This window comes from Sander vitreus, unplaced genomic scaffold (genome assembly GCF_031162955.1).
Source record: "Sander vitreus isolate 19-12246 unplaced genomic scaffold, sanVit1 ctg371_0, whole genome shotgun sequence".
In the NCBI taxonomy this organism is placed as follows: domain Eukaryota; kingdom Metazoa; phylum Chordata; class Actinopteri; order Perciformes; family Percidae; genus Sander; species Sander vitreus.
The window spans coordinates 42,501-60,000 of NW_027595503.1; the positions used below are offsets into that span (position 1 = coordinate 42,501).

The following is a 17,500-nucleotide window of genomic DNA, read 5'->3' on the forward strand; positions in this document are numbered from 1 at the left end:
GCTGACTCGTGATGTAAAACGAACCACATTTATCTGAGACCTCCACACTTTGACCTCTTTTGTGTCCATGTTTCTCTGTAGTTTAATACACAATCACAGGGTCGGGGGTTAGATCCCCAACTCTTCCTAACACCCTGACTCTGTAGTTTAATACACACACACACACACACACACACACACACACACACACACACTCTGCTGACTATAAAAACGGATGTATTGTGCAGCCCTATCACAGACACATTTACAATATCTGACCGAAATCCTGAGTCTGTCTAGAGTTGGGGCGTGACGGTTAGATCCTCTGGTGGTTATTAAACTCAGTCTGAGCTTTTTTAATAACTAAATGAAAAGCATGTTGAAATTGGCAATGTTCTGTACCAAAACGTTCCGTGTGTGTTTCAGTTCTAGGCAGCGACTTCCAGAAATACATGGATGCCTTCAAGCCTTTCCTGGGAATCGGACTGAAGAACTACGCTGAGTATCAGGTCCGTCTCTCTCTCTCTGTCTCTCTGTCTCTGTGTTGTTTAAGAACTCTGAATGAATCACAACAGAGACTAGTAATCGGAGAGAAGATTCTTGTTTGTACTGAAAATATTCTGCTTTTGACATCCACCCTGCGCCCACACATGTTGTGATAGTGAGGCGACGTCGTGTTCCTCTTCCTGACTGCAGTGGATCAGGAGGATTTTACGACGTCGCAGAGAAACGAGTCTGTTTCACCCAGAATGCTTCAGGCTGCCGCCAGACTCCCAGCGTCCTGGTTTTGCGAGACTCGACAACATCCCAAACAAAGTGCTGATTTTAAAAGGGCTTTTAGTGGTCGAGGCTCTAGAGCCAGACCATCAGCTCTTTGATGTAAAGAACGTTGAGGATAAAATCAGAATGTCAATGATCTCAGGTACTCAGACAGATTTCCCCGAGCTCTGGCCAGTCACTTCCTTCAATAACCGAGTCCAGGAAGGAATCGTGAATTTGAGAATTTAAAAAAGCTATGAGACAGATTGCATGAGGCCCCTGGCTGCGTGGAGATGATGGTGATGATGAAGCTGTTTTTGCAGGTGTGTCTGGCGGCTGTGGGTCTGGTGTGTGACCTGTGCAGAGCTTTGATGTCCAACATCCTGCCCTTCTGTGATGAGATCATGCAGCTGCTGCTGGAGAACCTTGGGGTGAGGAGACGTGTGTGTGTGTGTGTCAATTCAATTTATTGGCATGAAAACGTGTTGTTGCCAAAGCAGTTTACAGAATTCACTCTGTCTCTCTGTTCATTCATTCATCCATTCATCGTTGGTTGATGGATGGATCATCAACTTGTGAACTGATGAATCTCGTGTGTGTGTGTGTGGTCTGTGATGATAAATCATGCACCACGCTGACTGTGATGTAAAACGAACCACATTTATCTGAGACCTCCACACTTTCACTTCCTCTTTGATGACTTCCTATAGTTTGTATGTGTGTTCCATTTATTCAGCTGACTGACAGTTTTTATCCAGAGCGACTCATAATAATTAAGATCCCGTGTGTGTGCGTTCAGAACGAGAACGTGCACCGGTCGGTGAAGCCTCAGATCCTGTCGGCGTTCGGCGACATCGCTCTGGCCATCGGAGGAGAGTTTAAGAAATACCTGGACATCGTCCTGGACACACTGCAGCAGGCTTCTCAGGCACAGGTGGACAAGGTAGACACACACACACACACACACACACAGGTATACAGACATATACATATATATATATATATTCAACTTTATTCATTTGTAATAAAAAATAAAAAACCCTGGCACAGATCAGACCTGTCTATTCATCAACTTGTTTCTGAATGTGTGTGTGTGTGTGTGTGTGTGTGGTCTGTGATGATAAATCATGCACCACGCTGACTCGTGATGTAAAACAAACCACATTTATCTGAGACCTCCACACTTTGACCTCTTTTGTGTCCATGTTTCTCTGTAGTTTAATACACAATCACAGGGTCGGGGGTTAGATCCCCGACTCCTCTAACACCCGGAACCCCAAACTGTCGTCTGATCAGATCGTTTGTTTTAAAGGTTGTTTTTAACTTGCTGAATGAAATGTTTTTGAAGAGAATTGACGTTCAAAGGGAATCTGTGTTAATGTGTGTAGACGGACTACGACATGGTGGACTACCTGAATGAGTTGAGGGAGGGCTGTCTGGAGGCGTACACCGGCATCATCCAGGGCCTGAAGGGGGACCAGGAGAACGTGCACCGTAAGAGAGACACTCACACAGCCGCTACACACACTACATACGGTCTCTATCAGAGTAAGACACACACTCACACAGCCGCTACACACACACACACTACATACGGTCTCTATCAGAGTAAGACACACACTCACACAGCCGCTACACACACACACTACATACGGTCTCTATCAGAGTAAGACACACACTCACACAGCCGCTACACACACACACTACATACGGTCTCTATCAGAGTAAGAGACACACTCACACAGCCTCTACACACACACACACACACTCTACATATGGTCTCTATCAGAGTAAGAGACACACTCACACAGCCTCTACACACACACACACACACTACATATGGTCTCTATCAGAGTAAGACACACACTCACACAGCCTCTACACACACACACTACATATGGTCTCTATCAGAGTAAGAGACACACTCACACAGCCTCTACACACACACTACATATGGTCTCTATCAGAGTAAGAGACACACTCACACAGCCTCTACACACACACTACATATGGTCTCTATCAGAGTAAGAGACACACTCACACAGCCTCTACACACACACACACTCTACATATGGTCTCTATCAGAGTAAGAGACACACTCACACAGCCTCTACACACACACACTACATATGGTCTCTATCAGAGTAAGACTCACACAGCCTCTACACACACACACTACATATGGTCTCTATCAGAGTAAGAGACACACTCACACAGCCTCTACACACACACACTCTACATATGGTCTCTATCAGAGTAAGAGACACACTCACACAGCCTCTACACACACACACACACACACACACTACATATAGTACCTTTTTTCAGAATAAGAGCTGGAACATTATGTGAATTTAAAACGTAGTCGTAGTTGAACTAATCCCAAACACACACGTTGCCACGGTGACGGTCAAGGCGACGTCGTGTTCCTCTTCCTGACTGCAGTGGATCAGGAGGATTTTACGACGTCGCAGAGAAACGAGTCTGTTTCACCCAGAATGCTTCAGGCTGCCGCCAGACTCCCAGCGTTCTGGTTTTGCGAGACTCGACAACATCCCAAACAAAGTGCTGATTTTAAAAGGTTGTGCTGCTTCTGGAACCAGTTTGAACTTATTTTCTCTTGTTTCTCTTCCTCTACTCCTCATCCTTTCTTCCTTCCTCCCTCCTCTGTCTCTCTCCTTATCTCCTCTCCATCTCCTTCCCTCTGTACTCTTTGTTGTCCTCGCTCTCTCCCTCGCTCTTGCTCTCTCGCTCTCCCTCCCTCCCTCCCTCCTTCCTTGTCTCCTGTCTCTCTCTCTGTCCTTGTGTCCTGTAGCTGATGTGATGTTGGTTCAGCCCCGGGTGGAGTTTATTCTCTCCTTCATCCATCACATTGCTGAGGATGAAGATCACTCAGACGGAGTGGTGGCCAACGCCGCCGGACTCATCGGGTAAGGGAGAGGGGGGAGGGGGGGATTGACAGGTCCTCCACACCTGTGGATGCTTTACTGAACCATCTGTGATTTAATGTCTGCTTTCACTGTCGCAGCATGTTCATCTGTAATATGCGTGAAGAGAGACGGATGGAGACTTTAATCTCAAAATATTCCAACTTCTGTTAAAAAGTTTTCTCTCCAATATTCCGACTTTTTCATAAATATTCTGACACTTTTCATAATATTCAGACTTTCTTGTATAAAATCTGGACTAGTTTTGATATAAAAGAGGCTGTTGAGAACACTGTTTTCACATATAGAGGGGTGGGTGGGTGTGTGTGTGTGTGTTGGTCTGTGAAGAGAAATCATGCACCACTCTGACAGTGTGATGGACATCCCAACCACAACATCTGAGACCAACACACACTATTACATTACTGTTATTTTTGACTTTGATTAGACTAAAGAACTTCATCTTAATGACTCATGTTTTATTCATTTATATATTTTCCTCTTTAGGAGTATTGAATTTGTTTTATTTGCCATTTTATGTCTGTCTGTCTCTCTGTGTGTCTGTCTTGGTCTCTGTGTGGGTCTGTGTGTGTGTCTCTGTCTGTGTGTCTCTCTCGGTCTCTGTGTGTGTGTGCGCGCAGGGACCTGTGCACAGCGTTTGGTAAAGACGTGATGAAGCTGGTGGAGTTGCGTCCTCTCATCAACGACCTGCTGACAGAGGGCCGGCGCTCCAAAACCACCAAGACCAAAACGCTGGCCACCTGGGCCACCAAGGAGCTCCGCAAGCTCAAGAGCCAGGCCTGGTCAGAGATATAGCACACACACACACACACACACACACACAGTGTATATGTTTTCACATATAGCTATATAGAGGTGTGTGTGTGTTGGTCTGTGAAGAGAAATCATGCACCACTCTGACAGTGTGATGGAAAACCCAACCACAACATCTGAGACCAACACACACTATTACATAATCACAAAATTACATGAAATTTTAGTTTAATGAAAAACCATCCCACTTTGAGGGCTTTAACCACTAACCCAGTTTGTTTGTCTCCTGGTCTGCAGATTGTTGGCGGCCGGGGAAACGAGAGAGAGAGAGCTTTGAGAGAGAGAGAGAGAGAGAGACATCAGTGAACAATGAGGACAAACTGCCCCACTGGAATCAACTCTTGTGTCTTTGTCGCAGCGTCCGGTCCAAGCAGAAGTCGAGTGACATGAGTGTGTGAGAGTGAGAGAGAGAGAGAGACGTGTGAGAGCGTGAGCGAGAGATGACGACCCACCACCTGCGGTTCCAGCAGGTGACGACTCTTCCCCCATCCTGTGGACTGGACTCTGACCCCCTCCCCAAATAAAAACAACAAACAATCTCACCTTCGAGCCCTCCTCCCACAATCCACCTCTCTCGCGGTCGTTGGGCTGTCAAATGACGTCACTGCCGCCCCCCCCCCGCCCCGCCCCGCCGGGGGGAGGAAGGGGGGGGGAGGAGGGGCGATAGATACAAAACACGACGAGAAAATAAGACTTTTGTGGAATCAAAGATTTAAAAAAAAATCCGAGCGGACTTTGTGGACTTTCTGTGGAAAACTTTAGATAATTTGTTGTTGCTCTTATTTTTTCCTTCTTTACCATCTTCTTCTTCCGAGCACTTAAAACAGTGAAGAAGATCCAGCTGCTCCGTCTTCAGTGCTCTTATCAACAGCAACAGCACTAAATTCCTACAAAATAAAAGTAAAAAATGAAAAAAAGCCGCAGCCGAAGAGGAATGGTCCTGCTCGGAGCGAGTGCCAAACTGGGAAGAGCTTAGCGGAAAGTAAAAGGAGTGGAAGCGAGCTGCTGGTGAAGCGTTTCACTTTTTATTTCCCCGCTGCACTTGGTTTTTGGGAGAAGGCTCACTCACCAATTATTTTTTTTCTTTTTTTTGCTTGTTTAAACAAAATTCAGAATTGAAGACGTTTGTATAAGGTTATATTTTTCCATTGCTATGATGAAAATAAAGTTAAAAAAAACAACCCAATAAATGATGTGAAACATTCCCCCAGCAGTTCTGGTGATTTCGGTCCTTTTTTTTTTTTTTGGTCCGAGGACTAAAATGTGTTTGGGACTTTGCTGAACAGTTTGTTTACTCGCCGCCACAAAGAACCATGATTATTATTTTTTGTGTGTTTTTCAGTTATTTTTTAACTGACTTAATGGCTTGTTTGTTGGGTAGCAGCAGCTCAGCGGCCGCTCATCGCTCACGGGGAGTTTTTTGTTTTGGGATGTTTTTGTAGTTTTCTGGGCTGCAGAAAAACCTGCGAGAAACGCTCGGTGCCGCCTGTCCGCCTCGCTCCGGGTCTGACCCGCTTCACTTTCCCCCTCCAACCAGAAAAACACACGCACACACACCGCCACGGCTAACACGTGGAAGCTCTCATTGGGGAAATAGTTGAACTTGCTGAAAGTGAAGCGCTCCCAGCCTCGGAGAAGCTTTTATTTTGAAGAGGCGAGGCAGCCGTAGGAGGACGTACTCTTCCTGTGTTGATGAACCGATTTATTATTGATTGTGAATCATTAAAGCCAATCTGCTTTTTATTTCATATTCAACTTTAGTGAACTAATAAAGTCTATATTGTACTGAATGTTCTCTGCTGCTTCTTCATGACCACAGAGGGACAAACACATGAAATATAATAAAGGTTGTAAAAAATGACAATTTCATATTCTAAATATGAAGTCCTTATTGATACAAAGGTCTTCCATGTTTCCTTCTCCTTTGGTAGGGTTAAATAAATGCTGTAATGAATATCTTGTTAGCTTTACATTTCCTTTAGTATTTTAGTTTAATGGCATCAGAGCTCTGAATGTGATCCACATTTTATGTTAATGTTAGAGTACAAACACACTTCACACAAATGTTTTTATTTTACAGGTAACCTTACACACAGAGACCCACACAGACACGCACACAGAGACGCACACACAGATCCCTCCGGTAGTGACGGAGGAGGCTCTCCGGTACCGGGAAGTGTTCAGCAGATAGAGGTTTTTCGGTTTCTCTCCGGTAATCAATCAGCTGATCGGTTATTGATGTCTCCGCTGCGCAGCCGCCGCGCGCGCCCCCCCGTCATCTCCACATCCGTGTTGTCTCACCGGAGGATGAGTCGGTAGGAGGCTAACGGCTAGCTCGCGTACGTTACCGGGCGGTTTCTCATGTCTTTTCACGTTCAGCGGAGCCGTTACCGTCACGAGTCGGTCCGGACTTTACATGGCGGTCGGTGGTCGGGGTCCCGTCCGGCTGCCCGGTGAGCTGAGCAGGGAGGATGCAGCAGGTAGCCGCCGTTAGCTCCGTTAGCTCCGCAGCTGTATTTACATCGGTGTTATGTAAGAGCGGAGCCCGTTAGCTCGGTGTTAGCAGCCGCTAGCTTGCCTTTAGCTTTCGTTAGCTAGCCGTTAGCTGTCAGGATGAATGACGCGCAGCAAGAAATGTCTCCGGACTTCGTCTTGATGCGTCTCGTGTCCGCGGCGGAGTACGACCGGCTGGACGAGGCCGACGACCTGATGTCCGGGGGCGGCGGGTTCGGCCCCGTTAAACCCGTGCTGGGTCACCGCGGCGGCCCCTCGCCGGGCCTCGGCTCGGCCTCCCCTCACTACAGCTCACCGCTACCCGGGAGAAGCGAGCTGCCCGCGGGGCTGGTGTTGCCGCAGGCCTCGCTGACAGGCTCCGACGCGCCGCTGTCTCCGCCGCTTTCGCCGCCGCCGCCGGAGGACTTCACCGCGGCGGCGCAGCGGTTTGTGGACTTCCCAGTGCAGCACGGCTCGGGGAGGCACGGTTCGAGGGCACAGCTGATGGTGTTCCAGAACCTGCTGCGGTCCGGAGACCGGATCCTGGAGGAGGCAGAGAGACAGAGACAGCAGCTGGACTCTGGAGACGGACCCAAAGACCAGAACTCTGTCAACGTCCCGTCAGCGGAGGAGCAGCTCCTCAGACTGTCAGACGGACCCCTGCCCCCCCAGCAGGACGTCCCGGCTCTGGACTGCGAGCCCGGCTCGGTGCTGTGCCAGCGGCACTGCCTGCTGACGGAGCGCCTGGCGAAGTGGCCGCCAGGCCTACTGGACCAGGCCCTGCGTCTGGGCCTGCTGGACAGGAAGAGCTACTCCAGCGGGGGGGAGGAGCCGGTTCTGGCTCTGGCCCGGCGGCTGGGCCAGCTGGGGGAGGAGGGGGGGGAGGGAGGCAGGGGGGAGACGGCGCCCTCGCTATCTCGCTGCTCCTGTCACAGCGTGCTTGGCTCGGGAACGTCCGGCGAGGACCCAGGTGAAACTAGCGACGCGCTGCTTGTGCTGGAGGGTCTGGGGTCCGAGGAGGGTGGGGGGACGCCGTGTGGGGGGGCGGGGCCGGCATTCTCCAGCGGGACGCTGAGCGGTCTGATGCTGCAGGTCCACAGACTCGCCGAGGAGGCCGGCGTCTGCACCGATCAGAGCTGCCGGTCCTCTCTGGCGGTCCTCGGAGCCACCGTGTCCCCCCCGCCCTGCGTAGACCTCCGCCCCCCCTCCACGCCCGGCCCGCACCCGCCGGCCCTATCCGCCGCCCTCCAAGCCTCCTCCAGCCCCGTCCCGCCCCGCCGCCCCCAATATCAGTCCCGCTCGCAGCCTCAGAGCAGAGCGGCCACGCCCAAACTCGGCGTGGCCTCCGGGGGAGCGAGGGCGGGGCGATGCTCCTCCCCGCTGGTGGTCCTGCAGGGCGAGGAGACGCCGCCTCCGCCGCGGGGGAAGGCGAGGAAAGGCGGGTCGCTGAAGGTCCGGCTCAGCAAGCTCTTCAGAACCAAGAGCTCCAGCGGCGGCTCAGCGGGGCTGCTGGACAAGAGGCCGTCCCTGGCGTCGTCCACGTCGTCGGGGGGGAGTCTGCTGGACGTGTGGGGGTCGACTGGCAGCAACACGGAGCCCGACACCACCAGGTGGGTCTCTCATAATACGGGTCCACATACGCGGTATTGTCACGGATTCTTCCCAGCATCGCACGCTAGTAGGCTCGCCACCAGCATCTCTTCACTGACCACTGACAAGTGAAGTAAACAGGCTCCGCCCTCCTACGAACACCATGGCTGCAGCTGATTGACAGTGGACACCCACCACAATAGTCTGAGTCATTTCAGCGCTTCCCATTCATTTATTTGGGAGCAGATGTGCACTGCATTCTGGGAGTGTTGAGTAGCCCGCTCCTCATGTGCATAAAGTTGAATCCGGCCAACTTTATGCACATGAGGAGCGGGCGGCTCGGCTAGCCTCTCAAAAGCTGACGGAAATCTTTTAAAGTGACCGTTGAAGACAGATTCAGCTGCTGCTACTCCGACTAGTTCTCTCCTAACATGTTCTCAGAAACACGCTTCGGTTGACTATTTCCTGCAGTATCCAAACGAGCCGTTATTATGGTCTGTTTTGAAATCTGGGAGCGGGCAGACCCATGTGAAGCCTTCGTCCAATCAGGTGCAGCCATCACGGTTGTAGGAGGGCGGAGCCTGTTTTCCATAGCTTGTCATTGGTCAGTAAAGAGAAACTGGTTGCCACGGTTACGGAGTAGAGTCTTGGAGGCTGCTTTTCGCCATGACAACAGTTACAGACAAAAAGTTCTCCAGGAGTTTTTTTTAAATATTCAGCTTCACAAACTGTGGGAGGGCTGTTGAATATACCTGTTTTGGTATATGGTATATATATATATATATATATATATATATATATATATATATATATATATATATAATTCATATATACTTTTATATACACAGAAACAATGGCAAACGTTAGCGGCAGCTCAGACAGCATCGCAGAAAGTTATTGATCACAGTATGATTTAATGGGAGAAGAGCAATCTGTGTGTGTGTATATATATATATACTATGTATATATATATATATACTGTATGTATATATATATATATATATATATTAGGGCTGCAGCTATCGATTATTTTAGTAATTGAGTATTCTACCGATTATTCCATTGATTAATCAGATAAGAAATACTTTTGTTTTATTGAAGAGCAATAATATACAATAGTTTGGTTTAATTTTCAGAAAAAGCTACATTTTTTATTGCCTACATTGCTCACAATATCATCTCTCAAAAAAACTAAACATATGAAGTGCATTTAAGTGCCATATTAGATTGTTTTTTAAAGAAATGCAACAACAATAACAACCTCAAACTAAGACATACATTAAACATACATAAACATGACCTTAAGTTGAGCAACTCAACTTTCAGAACTACAAGTTCCAGCCTGAGACTGATCTGTATATAGGCCTATATGTAAATATTAGTTATACTCCTACTCCTACCTATTTTTCATTTATATATTTGATTTAGTGCTGTCAGTTAAACGTGTTATGTTAATTAATAAATGTGTTATTAACGCCGCCCTCCAAGCCTCCTCCAGCCCCGTCCCGCCCCGCCGCCCCCAATATCAGTCCCGCTCGCAGCCTCAGAGCAGAGCGGCCACGCCCAAACTCGGCGTGGCCTCCGGGGGAGCGAGGGCGGGGCGATGCTCCTCCCCGCTGGTGGTCCTGCAGGGCGAGGAGACGCCGCCTCCGCCGCGGGGGAAGGCGAGGAAAGGCGGGTCGCTGAAGGTCCGGCTCAGCAAGCTCTTCAGAACCAAGAGCTCCAGCGGCGGCTCAGCGGGGCTGCTGGACAAGAGGCCGTCCCTGGCGTCGTCCACGTCGTCGGGGAGTCTGCTGGGACGGTGGGGGTCGACTGGCAGCAACACGGAGCCCGACACCACCAGGTGGGTCTCTCATACTACGGGTCCACATACGCGGTATTGTCACGGATTCTTCCCAGCATCGCACGCTAGTAGGCTCGCCACCAGCATCTCTTCACTGACCACTGACAAGTGAAGTAAACAGGCTCCGCCCTCCTACGAACACCATGGCTGCAGCTGATTGACAGTGGACACCCACCACAATAGTCTGAGTCATTTCAGCGCTTCCCATTCATTTATTTGGGAGCAGATGTGCACTGCATTCTGGGAGTGTTGAGTAGCCCGCTCCTCATGTGCATAAAGTTGAATCCGGCCAACTTTATGCACATGAGGAGCGGGCGGCTCGGCTAGCCTCTCAAAAGCTGACGGAAATCTTTTAAAGTGACCGTTGAAGACAGATTCAGCTGCTGCTACTCCGACTAGTTCTCTCCTAACATGTTCTCAGAAACACGCTTGGTTGACTATTTCCTGCAGTATCCAAATGAGCCGTTATTATGGTCTGTTTTGAAATCTGGGAGCGGGCAGACCCATGTGAAGCCTTCGTCCAATCAGGTGCAGCCATCACGGTTGTAGGAGGGCGGAGCCTGTTTTCCATAGCTTGTCATTGGTCAGTAAAGAGAAACTGGTTGCCACGGTTACGGAGTAGAGTCTTGGAGGCTGCTTTTCGCCATGACAACAGTTACAGACAAAAAGTTCTCCAGGAGTTTTTTGTTTTTTTTAAATATTCAGCTTCACAAACTGTGGGAGGGCTGTTGAATATACCTGTTTTGGTATTATTATATATATATATATATATATATATATATATATATATATATATATATATATATATAATTCATATATACTTTTATATACACAGAAACAATGGCAAACGTTAGCGGCAGCTCAGACAGCATCGCAGAAAGTTATTGATCACAGCATGATTTAATGGGAGAAGAGCAATCTGTGTTTGTGTGTATATATATATATACTGTGTATATATATATATATACTATATGTATATATATATATATATATATATTAGGGCTGCAGCTATCGATTATTTTAGTAATTGAGTATTCTACCGATTATTCCATTGATTAATCAGATAAGAAATACTTTTGTTTTATTGAAGAGCAATAATATACAATAGTTTGGTTTAATTTTCAGAAAAAGCTACATTTTTATTGCCTACATTGCTCACAATATCATCTCTCAAAAAACTAAACATATGAAGTGCATTTAAGTGCCATATTAGATTGTTTTTAAAGAAATGCAACAACAATAACAACCTCAAACTAAGACATACATTAAACATACATAAACATGACCTTAAGTTGAGCAACTTAACTTTCAGAACTACAAGTTCCAGCCTGAGACTGATCTGTATATAGGCCTATATGTAAATATTAGTTATACTCCTACTCCTACCTATTTTTCATTTATATATTTGATTTAGTGCTGTCAGTTAAACGTGTTATGTTAATTAATAAATGTGTTATTAACGGCGTTAACGCAAACCCATTTTAACGGCGTCAATTTTTTTTCTCCCGAGATTAACGTTCTTTTTGGCCTAGCAAACCTTGTAGTTTTTTTCACATGCTATTGCAACAACTAGTAACGTTAGAAAAACTACAACACCACACCGGATCTAGCTAGACCGGAAACAGAACAACAGGCACGCCGCACACACTAGTTTGGGCTTGGAGCCGGCCAAAGAGTAGCTAGTAGGCTAACGTTACGTTTTGAGTGGATGGCGAGCGCAAGACGCCGACGATTCTGAATGGAAAGTTTACTTTTAAAAAGTTGCCAAATAGTTCCATTAACAAGACCAAAGTGATCTGTGTGTTTTGTCGTTGTGATCTGAGCTATCATCGCAGCACGTCCAGTCTGAAAGACCACTTGATGGCCAAGCATACAGCTGATGGCCGAGCACACAGCTGATGGCCAAGCACACAGCTGATGGCCGAGCACACAGCTGATGGCCGAGCACACAGCTGATGCCAATTCTCCGCCCCCTCGTCAAAGCCAGGCGACAATGGATGACTTCAGACTGAAGCACATGGATACCACAACTAAGAACAAACTGACTGCAGCCATAGCTCAGTGGGTGGCTACTGCATGTAGACCTTCTCCATGTTGATAAGAGCATTAAAATGAGAACAAATAATGGGACAAAAAAAATCAAGGGACATTTAGAATAGATAAAAATGTGCGATTAATTGCGAGTTAACTATGACATTAATCGCGATTAAATATTTGAATTGTTTGACAGCACTAATTTGATTACAAAGTCACACAGCTCTGTTACTGTTACACTTATGCTAGTAGATCGTTGATCAGCTGTTTCTCCGTGGAGAGAGAGAGTGAGAGAAAATGGTGCCCACCAATCAGCTGTTTTTCCGGCTCTTTAGATCAGATTGTGGTCACCACTACGTATTTTCTTGTCTTAGTCTTTGGTAGTTGCTGTGTTTGGTGTAGTTTCATCGTCCATACCACTCTGTGATTTACTTTAGTCGGGTTCTCTTCATAGAATGGATGATTAAGTTAGACTGGATGTTTTCTGTTGAGATGCTGAAGCATTGACGTCGTGTTATTATTGTGGTAAGATTTTGGAGTAGACACACTGTACAGAGTTTTTGTTTTAATTACGTTTGAACTGATTCCAAACTTTGGACACTTTCTGTCATTTTCTCCAGCCTGTCTCTTCTTCATTTTGTAATCAGTCTTCATGGCATGTGTTGCTAGCAGCGTCAGCCCAGTGTGCGACAGTAATAATCCTCCGTGCGGAAACACTGTCAGTGGTACAATTTTCACGTCATCGGCCATGACCGGCGACCTGCCGGTCAGTCTGACATATGCCGATGTTATGCCGGTCAAATTCACTCGGGCTCCGCATGACTTCGCGCAACATCAGCACCACACCTGCACATGCAGGGTTTCCGCTATATGCATGTAGCAGCGGCTCACTGCTGCTCAATCAGCTGTTTATGAAATGTCATAAAGTGGTAATTATACACGGTTCTGCAGAGCCGTCTGCTCTACTGATCTGTCAGTCAGCTGCTCTCTCTCCCCTCTGAACCTTAACAACTGGAACATGAAAACTGCACTCACGCGGTCCCGTGAAATATGACAGCTACAGTTTATTGGAAAATAGCGTTGGGCACACTGACTTTGATGAATTTACTGTTTATCAGACCCCAGCTGAGACAAGCTAACGTTAGCGAATGCTGCGGTCCCTCTGCCTCTGACGCCCCGCTGGCTGCTGTAGGAGACGCTGTATTCCTCCGACACGCTGTATTACCGTTACTGTTTAAAACTCTTTCCAGGTTAGTGGGGATGCATAGCGCTCAAAACCAACATTAAAAACCTACCGCCGGTAGCTAACGTTAGCAGATAAGCCCGTTGACAGCAACAGTAGTGTTCATATTTATGCACAATGACACATAAAGCAAACTTGCTAAAAAAGGAACTACACGCTGTTTTCAGGTAACGTTACTGTTGACGTTCAAACAGGCCTGTGTGTGTGTATGTGTGTTTTGAGAAATATCTTTATACTGCAAGGCTATATTTCTTTAATTTTTATTTTTTATGTATTATTGTATTGCCTTTCCCTGTTTTCATACATACAGAAGTTTAGTTTGCTAAATATATCACATTTCTTTAGTTGGATATTGGATGTGAAAAGAAGGAAATGGTTCTTCCGTAACATTACACTTTAGATGTGTGTGAATTTCCCACCAGGAGTCATTTATATAGTTCTATTTTATATCGATTATCTATTCAAAAAGTGTTCTACGTTCTATGAAAAATGGTGGATTTTCTATTAAAGAAAAGTTAGAAAATAAATATTTGTCTGTGCTGTAAAGTGGTTCGAAAAAAATGAAATCAGAATCGGCTAAAATCGATATCGGCTGGTCTAACTCAATGAAAAATCTGAATCGGCCTAAAAATTGTAATCGGTGCATCTCTACACACATTTTTATATATATATGTACATACATACTAGGGCTGTCAATCGATTAAAAAATGTAATCTAATTAATTACATACTCTGTGATTAATCAAAATTAATCGCATACATAATTAACGGTGCCTGAACCGAAAGTAAAGTAGAAAGTAAAAAAAGAAAAGAAATAAAAAGGTACTAAACAACAGTTGGTGACATTAAAGAACAGCTTGTTTATTGCTAAGGCCATATGGTCAACATTAAATGATTTAATAATAATGTATAACAATAACTAATTTCACTAGTAAATTGCTGTTGAACGACAAAAACAACCACCAGATGGTAAAGGACATTTACAGTAACTTCAAATGCACCACGAGGCTGTAGTTTACCAGTTTCATTGAACACACCGTCTGTGTTGTTTCTCCGACAGCAGCTGCAGATTGTTACATCCCGGTGTTGAATCCTCTACAGTAAAACACAGTCACACTTTACACCGTTTAGTGTTAGCTGTCAGCATTTAACCCTGTTTAATCCAGCTACTAGCTAGTGGTAGGCTAACGTTAGCTGCTGTTGAGTATAGTGTTAACTAGCTAGCGGTAGGCTAACGTTAGCTGCTGTTGAGTATAGTGTTAACTAGCTAGCAGTAGGCTAACCTTAGCTGCTGTTGAGTATAGTGTTAACTAGCTAGCAGTAGGCTAACCTTAGCTGCTGTTGAGTATAGTGTTAACTAGCGTCATGTGCAGCAGTGTTTGTGTTTCAGAGCATCAGAGAGAAGAGCAGACATATCAGTGGAGCCAGATTTCAGTAGCCAGGGTTGGCAGGAAGTAAATGTTCCAGTTAATGATCCAGGCAGAACATTCTCGTCTCCCTCCTTCATTTTACAGTCCAATGGTGCTAGAACGCTCCGGGTCAAACCTCAACATGGAATGGATTAATCCGCGTTATTTTATAACGCGTTAAAAAATTATCAGATTAGTGAATCGAAATTAAGCGTTATTTTGACAGCCCTAATATATACACACACACATACGTGTATGTAAGGCAAGGCAATTTTAATTGTATAGCACATTTCAGCAGCGGTGCAATTCAATGTGCTTTACATAAAACATTAAAACACAGAAGTTAATACAAGTTAATACAAAATTAAAAATAATTAATACAAAATTAAAAGCAATTCATACAAAATTAAAAACACTTAAAAACAGATTAAATATAAGAACAAAAAAAAAAAAATTCCCAATACAGTGCAGTGCAATGAATTAAACAAAGGCAGTTTCGAAAAGAAAGGTCTTCAGCCTTGATTTAAAAGAGCTGAGCGTAGGTGCCGATCTACAATTTACGGGAAGTTTGTTCCAGATACGTGGAGCATAGAAACTGAACGCTGCTTCCCCCTTTTTTGTTCTGATTCTGGGGACGGCAAGCAGACCTGTCCCTGATGATTTTAGAGGCCTCTGCGGTTCATAGTTAACAAGTAGATCCAGAAGGTAATTTGGCCCTAAACCATTTAGCGACTTATAAACCAGCAGAAGAATTAAGAAATCTATTCTTTGGGGTATAGGAAGCCAGTGTAGAGACTTCAGAACTGGAGTGATGTGGTCCGCTTTCCTTGTGTTTGTGAGGACTTGAGCAGCTGCGTTCTGAATCAGCTGCAGCTGTCTGATTGATTTTTTAGGGAGACCTGTGAAGACACCGTTACAGTAGTCAAGTCTGCTGAAGATAAAAGCATGGACAAGCTTTTCCAAATCCTGTTGACACATAAGTCCTTTTACCCTTGATATATATTTAAGGTGATAAAAGGCTGACTTTGTTATTGTCTTAACGTGGCTGCTAAAATTCAGGTCAGTGTCCATAATTACACCAAGATTTCTGGCTTTGTTTGTTGTTTTTAACATTATTGTTTGAAGCTGGGCGCTGGTTCTTAATCGTTCCTCTTTTGCTCCAAAAATGATCACCTCAGTTTTTTCTTCATTCAATTTAAGAAAGTTGTGGGACATCCAATCATTAGTTTGTTCAATGCACCTAGCCAGTTTTTGCATTGGACTGTAGTCTCCAGGCGACAGTGTTATGTAGATTTGTGTGTCATCAGCATAACTATGATAACTTATGTTATTGTTTTTCATTATCTGGGCCAGTGGAAGCATATAGATATTAAACAGAAGAGGCCCCAGGACAGAGCCTTGGGGAACTCCACACGTCATGCCAACCCAGTTTTCTAATCAATCCAAAAGTATGTTGTGGTCAACCGTATCAAATGCAGCACTGAGATTGAGTAATACTAGGACTGTAGTTTTACCACCATCTGTGTTCAAGTGGACGTCATTAAAACTTTGACAAGAGCTGTCTCTGTGCTGTGGTGAGGTCGAAATCCCGATTGGAAGGCATCAAAAATATTGTTTTGGGATAGAAAAAGGTTTCGTTGTTGAAAAAACGCTTTTCAATGATTTTGCTTAAAAATGGAAGGTTTGATATCGGCCTATAGCTGTCCATTAGTGACGTGTCTAGATTGTTCTTTTTTAATATTGGCTTGATGACTGCAGTTTTCAGGGCCTGTGGGAAGTTATCTGAGAAAAGAGACATGTTTATAATCTGTAGGAGATCAGAAAGCCAAACAATTCTAAACATTTTTAAAGAAATCCGTCGGTAGAATATCGAGGCAACAGGAGGTTTTCAGATGTTCTATAATGTCCTCCAGGTTTTTATAGGTAATCATTTGAAATTGTGTCATATTGGGATTTGTTTTGTCTGGACATTGTGACAACATATATCCTGTACTTGATATGGATGCACTGACAGTTTGCCTAATTATTTGAATTTTGTATTTGAAGAAGATGGCGAAATCGTTGCAGGCCTTGGTGGATGAAAGTTCAGATGCTACTGGCATTGGCTGGTTTGGTAATCTATCAACAATAGCAAACAAGGCACATGAATTATTATTGTTTTTAGCAATAATATCGAAGAAGAAGGACCGCCTTGCATTCCTCAGTTCCATGTTATAATGCGTAGTCTCTCTTTATAGGTGTCATAATGGACCTGGATATTGGTTTTTCGCCACCTGCGTTCAGCTATTCGACACTCTCTTTTTTCGGATCTTACATGTGTGAAATTTCTCCATGGAGATTTTTTTTTTGCTCAAGAGAACTTTGACGTTAGTAGGAGCAATGGCGTTAAT

The 17,500-nt window shown here is 45.3% G+C and overlaps 2 protein-coding genes and 2 non-coding genes across 6 annotated transcripts in view; all 4 read left to right on the top strand.

Annotated features, from left to right (window-relative positions):
* Positions 1-5,064, top strand: part of kpnb1 (karyopherin (importin) beta 1) — an 18,500-nt gene extending 13,436 nt beyond the window's left edge. For both annotated transcript variants that reach the window (XM_078245089.1, XM_078245090.1), the window contains exons 16-22: positions 406-488; positions 1,062-1,169; positions 1,538-1,681; positions 2,127-2,232; positions 3,554-3,668; positions 4,307-4,468; positions 4,737-5,064. In XM_078245089.1, coding sequence (XP_078101215.1) covers positions 406-488; positions 1,062-1,169; positions 1,538-1,681; positions 2,127-2,232; positions 3,554-3,668; positions 4,307-4,468; position 4,737 — 719 coding nt within the window. In that variant the 3' untranslated portion in view covers positions 4,738-5,064. The remainder of the gene's footprint in view (positions 1-405; positions 489-1,061; positions 1,170-1,537; positions 1,682-2,126; positions 2,233-3,553; positions 3,669-4,306; positions 4,469-4,736) is intronic.
* LOC144513904 (small nucleolar RNA SNORA79) lies at positions 647-784 on the top strand. The gene has a single exon (XR_013501198.1). It is a non-coding gene; the product is annotated as a small nucleolar RNA SNORA79 (small nucleolar RNA).
* LOC144513902 (small nucleolar RNA SNORA79) lies at positions 3,155-3,292 on the top strand. Its single transcript, XR_013501197.1, has one exon. It is a non-coding gene; the product is annotated as a small nucleolar RNA SNORA79 (small nucleolar RNA).
* Positions 5,065-6,606: 1,542 nt separating the features above from the next.
* Positions 6,607-17,500, top strand: part of LOC144513898 (suppressor of cytokine signaling 7-like) — a 24,587-nt gene continuing 13,693 nt past the window's right edge. Inside the window, exon 1 of one of the 2 annotated variants that reach the window (XM_078245091.1) lies at positions 6,607-8,602. In XM_078245091.1, the coding sequence (XP_078101217.1) occupies positions 7,113-8,602 (1,490 nt within the window). In that variant the 5' untranslated portion in view covers positions 6,607-7,112. The remainder of the gene's footprint in view (positions 8,603-17,500) is intronic. The other variant, XM_078245092.1, reaches the window with a different exon arrangement.